The sequence below is a fragment of the Lycium barbarum genome, chromosome 10 (genome assembly GCF_019175385.1).
Source record: "Lycium barbarum isolate Lr01 chromosome 10, ASM1917538v2, whole genome shotgun sequence".
Lineage (NCBI taxonomy): Eukaryota > Viridiplantae > Streptophyta > Magnoliopsida > Solanales > Solanaceae > Lycium > Lycium barbarum.
Genome location: NC_083346.1, coordinates 115676642 through 115696746, shown reverse-complemented (window position 1 = coordinate 115696746; position 20105 = coordinate 115676642). Strand labels below are relative to the sequence as shown.

At 33.9% G+C, this 20105-nt stretch overlaps 1 protein-coding gene across 1 annotated transcript; it reads left to right on the top strand.

Annotated features, from left to right (window-relative positions):
• Window positions 1-9065: 9065 nt before the first annotated feature.
• On the top strand, window positions 9066-13035 carry LOC132615809 (protein LIGHT-DEPENDENT SHORT HYPOCOTYLS 1-like). The gene is made up of 2 exons (XM_060330399.1): window positions 9066-10296; window positions 12431-13035. Exons 1-2 carry the CDS (start codon window positions 10091-10093, stop codon window positions 12804-12806), a joined length of 582 nt encoding a protein of 193 aa, XP_060186382.1. The 5' UTR covers window positions 9066-10090; the 3' UTR covers window positions 12807-13035.
• The last annotated feature ends 7070 nt before the right edge of the window (window positions 13036-20105 follow it).

Genomic DNA, 20105 nt, shown 5'->3' with positions numbered 1-20105 from the left:
CATACGTTCTTGCATGATTTTCAACTGTATATTCCTCAGCCATGTACTCGGAGGCGTTCTTTCCCATTGTGAGAAAACACTTGAAGGCATGAGAACATGGCATGTGATATGATTGCCACTTGTCGCATGTGCATGTTCTTGGAATCTCACAAATTGCATGGACGTTACCTCCTTTACCTTAGTGCACACTTGTTGTGAGTTCAAATATGCGCTCTGCAAAGTTGTACTCCATCCGGTCATGTTTCTGAGCCTTATATTTATGGTACTCGAACAGTTTTGACGGTTTTGACATCCATCTTAGACCTGCTGCTGCATGTGCTTCGGCCTCTTTTGATCTATTGACGAACCGCTCCACAACCTGCTTAAAAGTAATTCTCACCATTGTGGTGACGGGTAGTCCCCGCGCAGATTTCAACATGCCATTGAATGACTCAGAGCTGTTTGTTGTCAGCATACCCCATCGCCTACCTTCATCCTGGTGTAATGACCATTTGTCTTTATCAATTGCATTCAACCAGTGGAAGGCTTCCTCATTAGCCCGCCTAATAATGTTCATTTGCAGCTTAAACTTCGTCTCCTGATGCTCTGTTGCAGCCGCCCACATCCAATTGCAAAGTGCTGGAATTCGATATGCCTTATGGAAGTTTGCCTTCAAATGCCTTAAACAATAACGATGGTGGGCAAAGGGTGGCTGCCACCCCTGTAAATTGAACATATTGTGCAATATGCCAGCATTTCTGTCTGAGATCACACATATTCCCATGCGATCCTTAATAACGTATTGTCACGACCCAGCTAGGGGTCGTGACGGGTACCCGGGGCTGACCACCGAGCACCGCTCGTTCTACTACTCATCATACTCATTAAACCTTTTTTTTTGTTTTCGTTCATAAACTTATAATTATAAGAAAATCATTTTCATTGCAGAATGTAAATGCTTTTATATACATAAGCCCCTTTTGCTATCAAAAGATACTGTACACATATCTACGAATATACAGTAGTGACCTCGTGAGACCATATAACCCACACATACGTATCTACGAGCCTCTACTAGAGTACTAGACATATGGATGGGACAAAACCCCGTCGTGCCCAAATACTTATACATTTATTTATATATATACACAAAAGTATAAACCCGATTAGCACCTCCGGAATAATGGAGTGCTTCTGCAAATCTGCTAATGGCTCCTAAAGGTCTGCACTGTCTCCCTGTCTACCTGTGGGCATGAACACAGCGTCCAAAGAAAACGGACGTCAGTACGAATATTGTACTGAGTATGTAAGGCATGAATGAAACAAACATAATAGAGAAATCATAAGTCATAAGGTGAAGGAAAAACATGCGCGACCTTTAAGGGTGAATACATTTCATACATACATCGCATATACATAATCGTCGTACATGAGCCATCATAGCGTATACATCCTCATGTCATATAATTCATCATCATAGTGCAGTAGCTTATCATACACATAAAACATTATCCGTATTCGGCCACGTAGGGCTCGACAATATCCGTATTCGGCCACGTAGTGGCTCGACAGTATCCGTATTCGGCCACGTGGTGGCTCGACAGTATCCGTATTCGGCCACGTGGTGGCTCGACAGTATCACATACATATCTTCCATATTCGGCCACATAGTGTCTCGACCATGTGACATGCATCACACAAGGATCAATATATCTCATCATCATCATTGTCATCGTATACATCTCATAAGCTTATCGTAACCTTTCATTAATGTACACATTTAAATTCAAAAACAATTTATGAAAGTCACATTGTATTCGTATGCATGAATTTCGTATAATTATCGTATGATAGTCTTCATAATCTTTAGGCTTAATCTAAACATTACCACTATCGTTTATATAGCATATCTCTTACCTTTATCTCATGTGAAATCCTCTATGAACATAGACTCATAACTTTGCGGAACATTGGTCATAGAACATGCATTAAGGCTTATGGACAGTCTATAACAATGTCGGGGTGACATAAGGTCGAGAACCCCCGAGTCCATTATGGAGCATTCATAAGCATTATGCCTCACCTTGAAGGAATTAGCATATAAGGTGAGTGTAGTCAATGGACAATATCAATGGAGCGTAATATGGATCATTAGCCTTGTAGAACTATAATATTGTAGGCCTTAGTATCTTTAGACTTAGACTCATCATCAACATCGTCATACTCGTAATGTGTCTCTTTTCTTTATCTTGTGATGTTCTTTACGATCGTTAGACTCATAGTTTTTGATACGTAGAAAAATCATGAAGAAGGAAGGAATATCATATCATAGGATTCATGCCTTAGAAAGAAGGGACTATCCTTACATACCTTTGTCGTTTAGTTAAGCTATCGTTCACTTGATCCCCTCCAATATCACGTTGCTACCTTCATGAGAGAATGCACATTGCGTTAGTTAACCGACTATAGGAACGCATCGTTATTTCTAGGAAAAATTGAGCAGCACTTACTTTGTTTGTACTACTTCTCCCGTGTCCAATCTCAATTCCCAATCTCTCACAACAACACTCACAATATTGTAATCAACAATCGTCATTTATATACATTGAGCAAAATCCACCATTTTTCTCCAAATTTCCACATTCATGGGTTCTAGCTTATTATCATGTTTTCTCATACCACACACCCATTTCATGGTCTACACACCATTTATAACATCTTTATACTCACAACACATCAACATTCATGATTCAATCCCACTATCATTCAATTATAACACTATTCACATTTTATGACCCATTTATTACACCCTCTCATAATCCAAGTGTTTCATCATATAAATACTTTAGTCATCATGGAAAAATCATCGAACTTACCTTAGAGGTTGGTGGAACAAGCCTGGAGTGAAGCCTCTCCTCTTTCACCAAAACCATACTTCACCTCCTTTGGGATCTCTTGGTTTGGATGAACTTCACTTGAGTTTCATAAACTTTGATTCATGAATTTGATGTTGTTGATCTTAATTTCCCTTAGTCCTTCTTGTAGATGAAGTGTTTGGAGAATTCTCTAGAAAGCTCTTGAGTTGTGTAGATGAGAAAATGAAATTAAATGACGCTTGGGTCCCTTTTAATAACTCAAAGTCTGATTTGTAATGATCAACAGTCGGGGTGTACAGTGGTCGTGAACCACAGTTTACGGGTCGTATACTGGTTTACGGTCCGTTCTTCATGGCCGTATTTAAGCATATCAAAAACAGAAGGGTTGGCTGTCATCACGGTGATTTACGATCGAGGTTTACGGGCCGTATTTCAATTTATGGTCCGTATTCTGGGTCGTGTTTTACCATTTCAACATTTAACAGAAAGTTGAATTTCTTGGAGTGTTGGAGGACGATCGCACTTTACGGTCCGTAAATCACTTTACGGGTCGTATTGTGCTTTACGACCACTGGACTGAAATGAATTTCTGCAACTTTCTTATTTCTAAAAATTCATGAATCGTCATTCCCTACTTAGTAAAACATCGCACACTCATACCTTTCGTTGGTCTATTCATTGTACGTTCACGGAGAAATTTCCGAGGTGTAACACGTATTGCCTTAAGTAGTCCAAAAACATACCCCACATACTAATGCTCTCATTAGCTACAATTGCAAAAGCTAGAGGGAATATAGCTCCATTTGCATCCATTCCAATTGCAATTAGCAGCTTTATGTCGTATACCCCGTACACATGTGGTCCATCTATTGATATTACAGGCCGAAAATGAGCAAAACCATCAATGCCCAAAACACAATTTGAATGCCCAAAACACAAACACAAAAATATTACCGGGCACACTAGGCTTCGATTTGAGCTTCCATTCAACAACAGTACCATGATTGAAGTGTTATAGAGCCGCCATGTATCTCGGCAACTTCTTGAAAGAGCCCTCCCAATTGTCGTAGACTATCTCATGTACACGCCTACGCCCAAGATATGCCTTCCTCCTACTAACAATTTTGCTATATACTTTCAGGACGGCTGTAATACAATCTTTAATGGAGAAACTGAATAAGTTGAAATATCAGCATACAGCAACGAGAAACATTATATTAACACCAAAAATAAAATAAATTTAGGCGAAGGGGATACCTTAGGCTTTTTCCAATGTCGCCACCTAACACACGAGCAATCATATTGGTATCTAGATTGCAATGATCATCTGGGAGGTCACCCATATCACAAGTGTGCTTTGTGTAGAACTTTGAAATAGTCCACATCTTTTCAGCAGTTTCCTTACTGCAGAGCATCCATTAGCAACCTTGATATTTTCGCTTGCAGACCAATCGCCAAAGTTTTCGTGTAGAATCGTCAACTTTAAACTCCCTCATCCCCTGGATGCAATAAATCTTAACAGCCCTTTGCAATGATTTTTTCGAACTGAAAATCATGCCTTTTCAATAGGAGCCTTTTGTTTTAAAATATCCACTAGCTCTTTCCACAAACTTCGCCGAATATGATCATTATCCCTATTTGATCTTAAAGATGATCAAGATAGGGGATCTCATTGGAATTCCAGTGAATCGAGGTCGACTCTTGCTGTTGAAATTGGCTTTGCGGCTGAACCGGAGTCGACTCTTGTTGTTCAAATGGTTACTGTGAATTTAGTTCCTCTTGGTGTGCCGGACTGTTCATCATGTCTTGCAACAGTTCTACTTGATATTGAGGATTAGTTCCAAGCTCAACCTCATCCTCACTTTGCTCATCGTCACTTTCCTCCGCATTAGATATTTCCTCACTATCGCTCGATGATGTCACTATATAATTCGGACCATCCATAGCAGGTCTTTGCCTATAATTTGGTGCAACCACTACATTCTCCCTACATAAGAAAGTAGAGTATTTTAACTACTACACATCAAGTAATACTTTTGATGTTAAAAAAAAAATAGACGTACCGATAGTAATCAACTGCACCGAAACTTGAGGAAGGATCATCGTTTTGAGTAGTTGGATAGGCTGAGGATGTTCCAACCTGATTCATCCATCCCGATTGAGGGACCGTCCAATATGATCCATATCAGGTGTATAACCCCTAAATAATATAATTTACATCATTAGTTGCATTCAAGTGCTACTACACATAATAATAATAATAATAATAATAATAATAATAATAATAATAATTTAGCACTGCCCATCAAATTGCTGACTTAATCTATCCAGAGGCATTTGTCTCGTCAAAATGCCTTCATAAGTACTCATGTTAGGGTAATTGTGTTCATAAGTAGGTTCTGCTTGAGTGACTTCGGGCTGAATTCTAGACGGGGCTTCCTAGCGAGGTTTATTTTGGGCTTCCCAAGGAGCCCTAGCCATGAATTCCATTCGATTAATTGGGACCTTCTATATGTACATTTCAAGGACGTTTAAAGTTACGCATTCCGTATAATCTTAAGGCGCCTTCAAATAATTCGTCAAAGAACCATCGTCTTGAATGTACCACTGTCCATAACTAGTTACACCCTGCGGCGTAAATGACATTGGATATTTTCCAATTATATTTAAATCAAAATCACTCCTACTAACTTGTAGTCTATTATACAAGGCTTGGAGTAGTTTTGAGAATTTTAAGTCAAGTGGAAACTTAACATGGTATTTTGGGGAAGAATCATAGTGCAAATTATTTTCCTCGAATATAATTTGTCCATCCCAGAATAAAAAAAACTCTAATTTTTGGAACATCTTTCATTTTTTGACTAATTTAAGAGGAACACGAAGTGCAAAAACTGAATGAAACTTAGAATTTGTGTTAAAAATTGGATGAAACTTAGAATTTTTTCTCTCATTCGAAATCTGTATTAATAAGATTTGAAGTTTGAATATTGAACCAACGCATGAATGAAATTAATGTGTCTTGCAGTGTTACGTCAAATCAAATTAAGTACGAAGTGTTGCATAACGCATGCATTAACCGCCCTATGTCAGACCCTGACAGAATAGCGCAGTAAAATAATGTGTTATGTCAGAATAACGCACTAAATTACTGTGTTATATATGTATAACGCAGTAAATTACTGTGTTATTCTGTCATAACGCAGTATTTTACTGCGCTATACCCCAGCAATATGTTGTCACCTCAACTGTCATACAGAAAAACGTCATAATTCGAATCAAACTTTAAGTGTTGTATAACGTAATTTGATGAATAGTTACCAACCACACAAAATTGAGTTACTATGTCATTTTTTGACCAATTTAAAGATATTAGTTGTGTTATATCGTTCACTACATAAAACATATTCGATGCAATGGGTAGGACATGGGAATTGGGTGAAGATTTTAAATACTCAAACAACCCGAACGAGAGATACAACCAACGTTACAACAATATGATGATAGAGGAGTGGAACTAGCGTGTTAGGGAGGCTGCAGCACTGGAGCAAAAGTTAGCGTCAGTAGGGCTTAAACGCCTAAAAAAATGTGTTATGTCAATGCCTTGTGGAACTCTACAAGAGTATAATTTTTCTCTTAACCATTTTCGCGAAGAGAACAATCGGATGCAAATACGTTACCTTGGGGTAGAATATGGTGTATATGGTAGCACAAGATTTAGATCCAAGTGGGACTCGTACTGTGAGATGTTAGATGAAGATTAATATTTTTTTATACAAAATAAGTAGGTAGGGTTATTAAGACCCCGCCCACCCAACTAGGAGTACATGGGGGTTTGCAACTATATAAGTAGCACTTTCTTTTGTTATTAGACTACAACGTATTCAATGTCGAGTAGTAGAAACTCGGCTTGGTCTTTACTCCTTCCAAAAGAACCAAGTAGCAGTGATAATGAAAGTTCAAATCATAGCAGTTTTTCGAGCGACACCAGTGATTTCAAACTAGATGAGCTAAATCTCCACCTTTTTATAGAGCGTAATGATGATTTTTGCAGTGTGAAATATTCAGATCCGCGAGAATATTATTGCGGTTTACGCCGAGAATGGGCACATCGGATTGCCGAATCAGAACATCTTGTTCGTGACTTGGAAAATGTCAATGCTCCAATCCCAACAAGGTACTCCATAACCATGCCTCAAGTAGGTCCAGAAACTTGCGAGCTTGTCGTGCAAAGGATTAGAAAAGAAAACAACAGAATGCTGGCAAGACGATGTAGATTTTACATGCTAAAGTTGGCCGAAGAACAAGCATCATCAACCGGTAGAGAACTAACATCTACTGAAAAAAGATGTGTCTTAAGAAACCGCCGATATTTTTCTGAGGACGATATTGAGGACTTCTATTCTGATGATGATTAAGAATGTTGGGATTTTAGTTTTAAGTTTAATTTATGATGATGTAGTTATTTTGAAGAATATTAGTATGTTTAGTTTTTCATCAACTCAAGGGCATGAATTGATGAATGTATTTTAAGTTGTTTTTTTTTTAATGAATGTATTTTTACTACTTTTGGTTTATTATTAATGAACAAGTTTAAGTATTCGTGAAGAACTTAAAGCTAATGACACCAAGCCTTCAAACAAAAATGGCATTCGAGCACTTTTCAACCACTAAAACGGCAATCCGAAGATTTTCTTATCCTTGATGTATTGAGCCTACCTTATTAATCACACAAAAATAAGTAGGGTTCTATATAAAATATTGAAGTTTTGGGGTCCCGAAGCATGATTAATCTATGGTCAAAGTACGTTAAAAAGTGTAATGAAAGAGGGGTTAACTAAAAGGACCCAAAAAAAAAACACGGACCCCTTTAGCGCAGTAATTTACTGCGCTAAAGCACTTAACGATGTCATGCCTGTTAACTGCTTTAGCGCATAGTTTTGTAACTTTTTTGTTGTTGGGGTAATTTGGTTCAAAATATTTTTTTCCGGGTCATTTTGGTTCCGGACTCCCATGCTTGTATGTTGACTTATCGTACCACATAAAATTGAGAATGGACTTTGCCGAATCAAACCGAACTGATTCGTATGACAATAGTAGAACATTTTAAAAATTAAAAATCAGAAATTACGGGTCCAAAATTTTTAAAGTCATATTATATCGGATTGGGTTCCTTTCCATTTCCCTTCTCTCCATTTTCTCCAAGTTCTATCTTAGATTGGAGACACATGGCATGGGTTAGAATTAATGACTAAGATTTAATTGACTAAAACAAGGCCTAACCATAGTTCATATAATTAATAACTTATCCATAAATATATTAAAATATTTTCTCTCTCTTCCTATTTTAATATTCCATCTTTTTTTTCGATCATGAAAATTCTTTAATGGTGATATTTTCCTTAATATAGACAACTTTTTCAGAAATATACAATTATCAATTGAATAATGGGGTCTATATTATGGGAATTAGTAAGTATCACAATTGAAAAAATGAAAAATATCACCAATTGAATAATGGGTCTATTGGGAAAAACAATTAAGTGGCAAAAGATAATCGGGTGAATTAGAAAAGATATTTTATTAGGTAGGAAAAGTAAATAGGTAGAGAGAGAAAAATATTCTAATATATTAATGGATAAGTTATTAATTATATGAAATATGATTAGAGCTTTGTTTTAGTCAATTAAATCTTAGTCATTAATTCTAACACATGCCATGTATCTCTAATCTCGAAAGTAAAACTTGAGAAAAATGAAGAGAACGGGAAATAGAGAGGAACCCAATCCTATTATATCATACCGTACCTGAATGCTGAACACACCTAATTTTAACTTTGATGCTAAAACAAACTTAACAGAGGATTGGACATTGCTATGAAGTTTCCTTGGATTTGTTGGCTTGTAGTAATTTAATTCTTAATTAAAGCCTTGTTGCTTTCAGTTGTTTCAAATTTTACGCGTGTCTTCACACTGAGTATACTTACAAGTAGGGGTTACAAGCAAAACCTAACGTCCGTACATACATTATTTGTGCAACCTCAATAAATGCCAAACTAAAGACAAAAAACTTTCCCTTCAAATCTTCAATTCTCCCAGTATAGATCTTTCCACAAATGTCACTCTCTCGACACATCTCATTTTCTTGCCCCTCACCACCCCACCTTTCTATAAATATCTCACAAATGGATATTAATGTCTCTCTATTCTCTTATCTAAATTCCTCCTTTTCTTGTACCAAAAAAAAATCAGAGAATTTGTTATCTTAGACTTAACTAATTTTCAGCTCTTTTTCAACATTTCTATCCAACGAACTTCATAATTTTGTTCTAGAGACCCTTTAAATTTTTGTAACTAGCCATGAAATTTTAATTTATGTGGCAATTAATTGCTTACTAGCCATGATTTTCATGCTCATAGCTGAGAATTTGTAACTGTATATATGTAATGTTGCAGTGTTATTAGATCGAGGATATTATCTCATCATCTCTTAGATGTTCTCTCTTTTGCTCACTATTTCAGCTCTTTTCAAGATTTTTATACAAAGAACTTCTACATACTACTCTAGGTAGAAATCCTTTTTTTCTTGGTAATTAGCTATGGAATTTTAAATTTTATGGCTATTGTTTGATACTAGCTACAATAATTCGTGCGCGTACTTGAAGATTTGTAACTGTATATGCATAAAGTTGCAGTGTCAATAATAGAAGATATTATCTTGTCATCTTTTGGAGCTTCTTTTTTACTCACTATTTTCAACTCCTTTTCAAGATTTCTATCCAAAGAACTTCAAAATACTGCTCTAGCTAGAAAAATCCTTTTTTTTTTTTTTAATGTAACTAGCCATGGAATTTTATTATTGTAGCTGCTAGCCACAATCTTCATACTCAATAATCGAGAATACATAATTATATATGTATAATGTTGCAGTGTCATTAATTAGGGGATATACTCCATATGCTTTCCTCCATATTTTTCCATTTTCATCTTCAACTTTGACCATGCTAGACTTGGTCAAGTCCATATGTTTGACCGCCAATAGTCCTCTTACCGACCAATAAATTTTTCAGTCAATAATAGTTGATAATTAAGTTGTTCTCCCTATTTCTGGAATCACTTCATTTTTCAGTCCACCTCAAAAAAAGGGATTTTTAGGGTACATCTGTTTTCTTGCTCGTTAGCGCTTCACGTATTATAAGATTAAAGCATACTTCACTTGTTCAGTACCATATACTTCCAATGGATTTTGCAAGAACAAAAGGAAATTTCACTTCAAGAAACACTATCCAGAGCAACAATAATACTCTCTCAGCTCCTCCATTGAGTCGATATGAGAACCAGAAACGTCGAGATTGGAACACTTTTTGTCAGTACTTAAGGAACCACTATCCGACCCCATTGTCGCTTCTTCATTGCAGCAGCGTTCATGTTCTGGAATTTCTAAGGTATTTTTGAATAATAATCCAAACTTAGAACCAATTTTTTAAAGTACTCCCTCCATTTTATAATAAGTGATTTTTTAGGGTTTTGCACACCCCTTCAGAAAGTGTTCACCTCTAAAAAAATTAAGAATATTTTTACTAACTTACCTCTAATTAAATGCCTAAAAACAAAAAGCCTAATGATTTTTGAAATTCTAAATCACTATTTATTTTAAAACAAAATAAAAAGTCTAAAAAATTACTTATTATGAAATGGAGGGAGTAGTATAATACTTAAGTCTAATAATACTAACACTTAGAGCCCGTTTGGATTGGCTTATAAGTTGCTTATAAGCTGTTTTCAGCTTTTTTGAGTGTTTGGCTGGTCAGCTTAAAGTCATTTTGTGCTTAAAATAAGCTCAAAAAAATAATTGGGTCCATTGAATTTAGTTTATCTAAAGCAGCTTATAAGCTGAAAATAGCTTATAAGTAAAAAAAAAAAAAGTTAGAGCCTGTTTGGATTGGCTTATGCCTATAAGTTGTTTGCAGCTTATAAGCTAAAAAAAAATAAGTTAGGGTAGTCTAACTTATCTTTTTGACTTATAAGCTGTTGTAGATAAGCTAAGTCAAATGGGTTCAATTATTTTTTTGAGCTTATTTTAAGCACAAAATGACTTTAAGTTGGCCAGCCAAACACTCAAAAAAGTTGAAAACAGCTTATAAGCAACTTATAAGCAACTTGTAAGTCAATCCAAACGGACCCTTAGACTACCCAATTTATTTATTTTAGCTTATAAACTGCAACAGTTTATAGGCATAAGCCAATCCAAACAGGCTCTTAGATGTTTGTGTAGCATTCTTTACTTTTGGGAGCTTACTGTGTATCTTGTGATAGGAGAATGTTTGCTTACGGATAATAACTCCTACCCAATGTTCTGAAGTTGAAAAAAGAGATAAACTTATTCCTTTTGTTTTGTTATGATAGTTTCTATATATTTTTCACAATTGTAATTAGTCAAATAAGGATAAAATATTGGTCCTTAGTCAAAATCGTGGTAGTTGTTAAAGATTGTTCTAGTATTTGTGAATTTGAATGTAAGCCTATAAATAGGCATGTTCACTTTATTGTTTGGTATGACCAGGGATACACTCACAAATTTTAATCAGTGAGCAGTGACAGAGTCAAGATTTTCACTTAAGAGGTTCAAAAAATATGAAAGAAGTAAATACACGAAGAAGTCAAAGGGGTTTAACATTTATTATATATACATAAAAAAAATTAATCTTATATATACACTGTATTTTTTTATTGAGTGAGTTCGGATGAACCCTTGGAGCCTACCTAGCTCCGCCCCTGTTTGTGAGTGCTTGATATTGCCTTTAATCAAGAATTGCTTTTTAAGATTAGGTGTTCAATCAATATTCCTTTATTTTATATACAGTACTAGCACTACAAGAAAGTATAGAAATGGCAACAAAAAATTTTATATTTGGCAACAACTTAGTTTTGTTGTTGGCAAATGATTTTTTTGTTGCCAAAGAATTTAATTTTGTTGTCATAGTATTGATTATTATTGCAAAAAGTATTTTTGGCAACAAAAAAAAAAGTTGTTGCACCTTGTTGCAATAACATCAGTTAGGAAAAGTTCATGCAATAAAATATTTTTTTTTGTTGTCAAAAGTATTTTTTGCAACAATAATCAATTTATGGCAATAAAAAAAACTTTGTTGCCACATATATTCAAATATAAAAATATAACGTTCGAGTAAAAATAGTGGGTGCTTGAGCATTCAGTGACCTCAATATGCATAGGTCTCTCATTGTCTATGACCAGGGCCAGAGCTAGTAAGACGGAGGGGGTTAAATTGAAAAGTTACTTTAGATCTCAATTTTGAATCTCATCTATGTCATTCTTGTAACCAAGGTGATTGGATTAAAAAAAATCTATGTCATTCTAGGTTTTATTTTTGTTTTTTTATTTCTTTTTATATAAATTACTGGTTCTCTCCATTTGTGGGAATATACTGTGCATGTTGTTGTTGTTGTATAGTTTACTGGCTCTGCCCTATCTAGACAATGTGTACCAAGTTAGTTTTCAAATTTCTCTCCACTTTTTGCTAATTTGTATTGTTAATATTCTATTTAAACTTCTAACAGGTACCTAGACCAATTCGGCAAGACTAAAGTCCATAACCCAAACTGCCCATTTTTTGGGGTGCCAGATCCTCCGGCACCCTGCACTTGCCCTTTAAGGCAAGCTTGGGGAAGCCTTGACGCCCTTATAGGGCGTCTTCGAGCTGCTTATGAAGAACATGGAGGGAATTCAGAAATGAACCCGTTTGGAGCTCGAGCAGTTAAGCTTTTTTTACGCGATGTTCGTAATTTTCAGTCTAAGTCTAGAGGCATTAGCTATGACAAAAAAAGGAAAAGATCAAGAAAAAATCAGAAGATAATAGCAGTGGCAGAAGGTCATGATCAGACACATGATAATGCAGGTGCAACTCTATGTGGACAGACTAATATTGTTAATTAATGAGTGTTTTTCTAGAGTTTAATTAACTTTTGGACAATGTAAAATAAGAATATCATTTTGCATATATTAACTTTTTTTCAATTGTAAGGTGGTTTTAGATATAGTTTATTACGAATATGTAATGCTCTCAAGACAGTTACTTTTGTTGTATTGTTTTTCTTGTTTTTCATGGGTGATAGTTGAAGTGGATATTATTACGATGTTATGCTATAAACCTTCTGTGCTGCCACTTCTTTGTTAGATCTCCATATTAATCCATTTCATACATATATGTACTTTTTTTGTTCCAATTTATATGACAGTGTTTGCGTACTGGTACGGAGTTCAAGAAAGAAAATAAAGGACTTTTAAAACTTATTGTCTAGAACAAAAGATAGACAGTTGCATATATAGCTATAAATTATCTCATTAAGGGTAAAAAGAAAAAGTTTAAAGTTAATAACACCCAACAGAGGTGTGTGTACCATGAACTAAAAAAGAAAGAAAAGAAAAAGTTTAAAGCTAATTGATATGTAACACTCTTACCCGTTTAGTCTATTTAAAAAATAGTAGATGTTTTGTTATGTCTGAAAGCTCTTTAACTTAATTCTTCATTTTATTAATGGCGTGCTCTTATATATATGGTCATAGAGACATTGTGGACATGTGTATTAAGTCCATAAGTTCTGATCATTCTTATGGTATATGTTGAATATCTTTTTTTTCTGAATTATTTGTCCTCCAATATAATGAAACGATATCGTATAAAATGAAACGGATGAAGTAGGTTTTAACTGGATTTTTGTTTTGTTTTTTGCTCATCTAGTTAGGTGAGATTAGGTTTATTATATATGACCGTTCATATTTCCAGAGATGCACTAACTTTGAACAGATGTGACGATGCAATTCAGCTACTACTGGGAGAAATCATAATGGCTAAATTTGGTCAACTTATGCGTACTACATACAATAAATTGTTGTCCATTTTATTGACCTAATGCTATAGCTAGTACTCTAAGCATCTTTCTTGAATTTCTTCTGAATTTGAAGCTGAAATGTGCTTACCTTAATTTTTCACATAATTAATCATCTTGCTACAAATTTTGAGAAATTACTACTTTTGAATCCGCTGTTCTAAAATCCTGGTACCGGTATTGTTAAAAATTAGAATCTGTTCCTCCATGCCAGCTTAGATTATATTAGAGTATTATACGGTAGATAATTCTTATAATTATTGGTATTCACCTATCAAGTTACCAACTTACCATTAGTCTTACTCTCTCATTATCTAGTCTTTATATTTTTAAGGAATAGGAGGGGGATTCTGTTTAATGTCCAAGAATGGCTTATGTAATTTCTTATTCCTTAATTATATACATTTCTGTCTACATATTTTAACCATTTTGTCCTCTAATGATTTTATAAAAATAAATTCATGAAACTTTAAGCTTACATTAATTTGTCGGTGGATGCCATATATAAATTCATGAAAATAATGGACTTGCTCCACATGTATATTTTCTTGAAGTATTAACATTTATAGAGATGAAGTATGTTAAAGGCCTTGTAATATAGATCTTTTTTTTTCTCTTGTAATATTGCTTTAATCATTTGCAATCCTGAATGTGTGGAGGTGTTTAATTGCATTTCAAGTGATTGTTGGTTTTGCTTCAATATTTTGGAGTGTTCTAGGGCTTAGCTTAATTCTTGTTTTAAAATTCTGTCCTTTTAACTTGTTTTACTTGCGAGTTTAATTTATATAACCGACCTATTTGAAAATTTATACTATTAAGTTACCTAAAAAAAATTATACCTAACCCACTAATTTTGCATAAAAGTGAAATTTGTAATTTTGAAAACAAAGCAAGTTACTGCAGGTGGATACTAGCTAAACAACAAGTTTTGTGCACTCGGCATGTATTCTCAACTTCAATCAACCAACACACTTTATTATCAACTATCTGTTTGCAGTTGGTTTATAAAGTAGTAATATTCTTTTAACCAAAAAAAGGCCATTTAAATGGGCACTTAGATAATTATTCTTTTAACCAAAAAAAAGGCCATTTAAATGAGCACTTAGATAATTATAGGTAAACTAGACATCTTGATAAACATTTGGATTGAGAAAGAAATTCCATGTGAAAGGGGGAAATGAAATGAAGTTTATTACGGATCACCAAAAGCGAAGGGCTCTCCGGATTCCTACCAATGCTGAGGTGCAAAAGCATGACAAGCGAACAGGATTAGATACTCTGATAGTTCATGTTATAAAGGATCAATGTTCGCCCTTGGTCTATACGAACCAGGGCCTAGCTGACGTGTGAAACGCTCCGCTTGAATAGTACGACTGCACGACCTAATTAAACTCAAAGGAGTTAAGGAGGGTTACACAATTGGTGGAGTGTGTGGTTTAATTCGATATCACACGCAAAAAAAATAGTATTTATCTGGTAAACTTGGTAGCTGAACTTCGCCTGTGCAAGCGTACTCACATTAATTGTCGGTCTCGAGCTCGTATAAAATAGAAGAGTTGTGATAGGCTAACAGTCAACATAAAACTTGTTAATTCATAATGAATTCTTATTGTATTAACTAACCTGCTATCACAAATTAATATTTACCGATAATATAAGAACTCTTAAACTAACCGTTTATATACTAACTAAAATTTCTTTCAAATTTGCAAATGGCTAGTAGCTGAAACATCATTTACCAAGGATATTAGGATTTTGAATGCACCTTTCAAACCTAAATTTGTCTCTTAAAGAGTAGCAGACTACACCAATATCCCACAAATTTATCAACCTCCAATAACAAAAATCCCTCAATCTGAGCAAGTGACATGCCTTTTGGTGCTGCCACGTGTCCAATGTGGGGCCACCAATCCAAATTTCTTCCCACATCATGTACTGCTTGTCGGGTAACAACAGCTTCCTCGTCCTTTGTTCCTACAATCAACGGTTCTACATATGCCACGTGGCAGTATTAATGCTTCTCATCCGTTGGATTAACGTTAGGCCCTTTTGACCGTACAAATACTCGCATATTTCCTTCTTTGGCTTTATCGCATGTTTGCTATTTAAGGGTACTGTAATTATGTGTTGCAAACACATTTTTCATTATTATATACTACTATATTAGTAGTTGTTTTAAAGTTTCTATATTATTAATTAATTTAATTTTTTAGGGTTTTGGGTGAAACAAAATGTTATGATTATTGGCATGGTTTGGTGTGGGGAGAATGTGGTCCTCACATCATTGGAATTTGCTCAATGAAAAACTGAAGAAGTGGCAAAGTAGGAGTTGCTTTGATGGATGCTCTTCTCATTACGCTCAAAGCAATGACGGAGACAAATTTAAACAAGCGAATTCAAAGAATATTATATTAAAAATTTATATGTTCTTTTTTGCTATATATGCTGTATAATTTTCCGGCAAACAGCTTTCCTACCCCACAAAGGTAGGGATAAATTCTGTGTATATTCTAACCTCCCCAGATCCCACTTGTGAGAATTAAAAACACTGGGTATGTTGTTATTGTTTTGTTAATTTTCCGACAAAGAGGATTCAAATTGAACTCCCGTCGCCATACATAGCTCTGCCACTGACTGAAAGTTGATGTCTATACGTTCAAAATATAAAGAATTGATGGCATGCGTTATATATATTAGGTTGAATGATATTAAACTAAAACGTGTCTAACATACCGTAGCCTTTAAATTGCTAAAATTTTATGGGTGTGACTCGTGCGATAGAAAATTATTTTTAGGGAATTTTTTTTTTTATGATCTTCAGATTTTTAGTTATTGAAAAAACATTTTTCTACTTTATAGAAGTGTGGATTAAGCATCAGGATCGACATGTGTGTTCTTAGTCATTAAAATACAATTTGAGGGGATTTTAGTCATTATATTCGTAACGATGTTTGCTTATTTGACGTGGCTTCCATTCCTACGGCCACTGCATACGTTAATTCGGCCATCACATAGGTTAATGAATCCGAAGAAATTTGGGTGAATCCAATTTTGATTGATCTCCAATTTTCAAACAAAGTGTCCTTGTGTATTACTTTCCTTTTTTATCAGATTAATATTCAGTAGGAAAGAAGTGTTATTACAAAATGAATCTACATCTATCATGTTAGTTTCAAGTATTGTGTTGAACATTATACTTGTCGCGGACTTTTTCAATAATTGTGATTTGATTTTGTCCATATATTTAAAAGTATGTGGTATCATTGATTACTTTATATGCGTTCTTAATAGTTTTTATTTTTTAGATGTGATGTTTTTATTTTGTTTTTCATTATGTTCAGCTAAAATATATATGTATATAAGCACGCTGAAGCTGGGAGTCTATATTTTTCCTACTGGCTATTCTGCCTAATTCCTAGGGAGGATAATAATTTAAATGTTCTCCTCATTGTGCTTTGCATGTTTGTTTAAGCCAATAGCCCAATACTCTCTCTTCATCACTCCAATCAAATACTATCTTAACTTTCCATAGAAGTCCACTCAGGTTCCAGTTTGTTGTTTGATAAAACTCCTAAGACTTTTTCCCCTCATTCCTCGGTCTAACAGGAAAGTCTAGGTATCTTAGCTTAAGATTATTAGTGAAAAAATAAAAACATTTAGCTCAACCGTGAAAGGCAGGGAGCTCACTAATTAAGCTAGTGCTCAACCCGTTGATTTGTACTAAGACTATAACAAATGCTATTTGATGATTTAATTGTCTTTATGTAATAAAAATTTAATAATTTAGTAATTAAACTGACTTATTTTTCCTGTTGGGCCGTGCTTGCACGGGCTTACCACCATCTATTTTTATCATAAGAGGATAAGTGATTTTACTACTTAATATAAGAGCCGATCGGCTCTTTTGATCGTCCTCACAGGGACTAAATTGGAATTACAGTGACGGATTTGAATTATCTTATGTATTACACGTAGCTGCTATTGTAATTAGTTTGTTGTCATCATTCATTTTCTGAGTACTACTCTTGGGTGGGCTTTAGTTATGGGCCCTTTATCAGGTTTCTATCTAAGGTATATTGGGCCTTTTCCCAATACACTTTCCGTCCTAATTTATGTGACATCTTTTGAATTTTGAGATTTAAACGATTTTTTTGTTGATCATATTTTTTCACATATCCTTTTAAATATTTTAAATTATAAATTATTATCACTTATAATACTTTTTGCTTAGTTTTCAAATATGTAAATTTTATTTTTAAAAAACTTAAAAATTTCATGTCCGAATTTACGGTCAAACTAAAAAAATTTAACTCTCGAAATTCTAACCATGCCGCATAAATTTGGACAGAGGGAGGAGTGTATTTAAAAGTTACATTTACTCTAAAATATATAGTAATATTTTTACATAATCAAGAAGTTATTAATTTTTTTCTCTAAATTTACTCTTATTTTAATAAATGAGTTTTTACATATTCAAGAAATCATATTAAATAGGTAATATTTAATTAAAAGTAGTTTAGTGAAAGCCCCTCTTATTTTTAGGGGTGTGTGGATTTATTAATAGGTATGGCCAAAGTAAAAACACCATATAATATAGATGGGAGTGAGTACCTTTTGGAGTATTTTTTCCTCATACATTTTGGTAAAACTTAGACAATCTTGGAGCCAATATTTTTTTCCAAGTGAAGCATTTATTAGGTCGTGCTTTACATTTAAATATGTCCCATGTCATATGTTTCTTTCCATATTTTTTCTCTTTATTTGTGTTAAACTTCCAAAATCTTACTTTTATAGTGATCATATATGTTTATATCCATTATAGAATTATTTTCAGGTATAATCTCAATATTTTGTTAATTTATTAGAAAACTTGAATTATTATTTATTACCACCAAGGATGTGGTGCAGTGGTTGGGGTTGCTTTGTCCTTAACTAGAGGTCTTGGGTTAGAGCCCCTGGGTATAGAAAAATCCTCGGTAGGGGAGCTCCCCCAGAATGGATCCTACGGTGCGAATCTGTTATAGTCGGGCTCCAACGTGTGTTACCGAACGCCGGATGGGAAACCAATTTTTTATTTATTTAATGTTTTATAAGTTCATTAGGTTAATCTGTGTGTGTAAAGAATCTAAACTAAGGTTATTTAAATTGATTTTAGAATATGAAAATATGAATCTTTTGCTAATACATGTGAAAATAAAATACAATTTTAAAATTTTAAATGTGTTCAAGATAAACATAAATGAGTTTGAAGTAATAATTCCGCAAACCGTGAGAGTTAAAATATTAAAAGAGTAAAATGAAATTTTCATTTCATTTATGGGAAACATATATACTTATCTGAAAGTTAAATTATTATGTGAGATTGTTACTTTATATGTTTTGAAGTGTGTATTTTATATACCACTAATTTTTTTATGTACCTCATATTAGGGATTTCTTTAAAGATCAAAATCTACTCTTTTATCGGTCTAATAAAAAAATTAGTACATATTTGAAATTACTTAGGATATTTTTCATGAATGAATGTTATTTTTCTGAGTTGGACTGCCACGTAGATATTTTTTTAACGTTGGGGTGTTTTTTGTTATGCCTTAACGCGCCTCCAAGCGGTGTAGTCACCTTCTTGGATAAGTCAACTTTTAAGGGTGAGAATATTTCACTTTTAAAATTTTCAGGAGGGTAATAGGACTCTCGCAGAGATTTAGTGTGTAGTTAAAATATCGGTAAAATGTTGGGGGCTCATTTGGCCATTTTCTCAAACAAAAATTCTTTCTTTTCGTAGAATTTGTATTAAACTTTTTTCCCTATGAAAAGGTTAGTACAACGACTTTAAGTAGATTAACTTAAGAGTGTATAGAATACTTCAATAATTAATAAAATAAGCATCTTTTGAAAAAAGAAGACAAGAACCTTTTAAGTTTTATTTTAAATTCTTTCAATTATATTTGGGATAAAGAAGAGGAAAAATGAGAAGAGGTGAGGTTAAAACCTTCCAGAAATTTGGTGATTCTACGGATTATATTTTCATTATGAACCAAGAATGATTCTTATATAATTAGTTTTATTTTAACTATCTTTTTCTGAATTGAACAATAAAAAATTTAGGGACAATTTTATATGTCGCCTTTGAAATATCTATAATGTCTTACAAATATTAAAAATAAAAATTATTGAATGGTGTCATATATTGTTGAAAACAAAAATAATGTTATTAGTCATGCTCGGATTGTCTTCAAAATCTCTTGTTTGATTAGCTAAAATTATTTTTTAAATAATAAAGTATATACAAAAAACTAAATTACATTGATTCGTGAGGTACATTTTAATGAATAAAGGTTATTTCTTG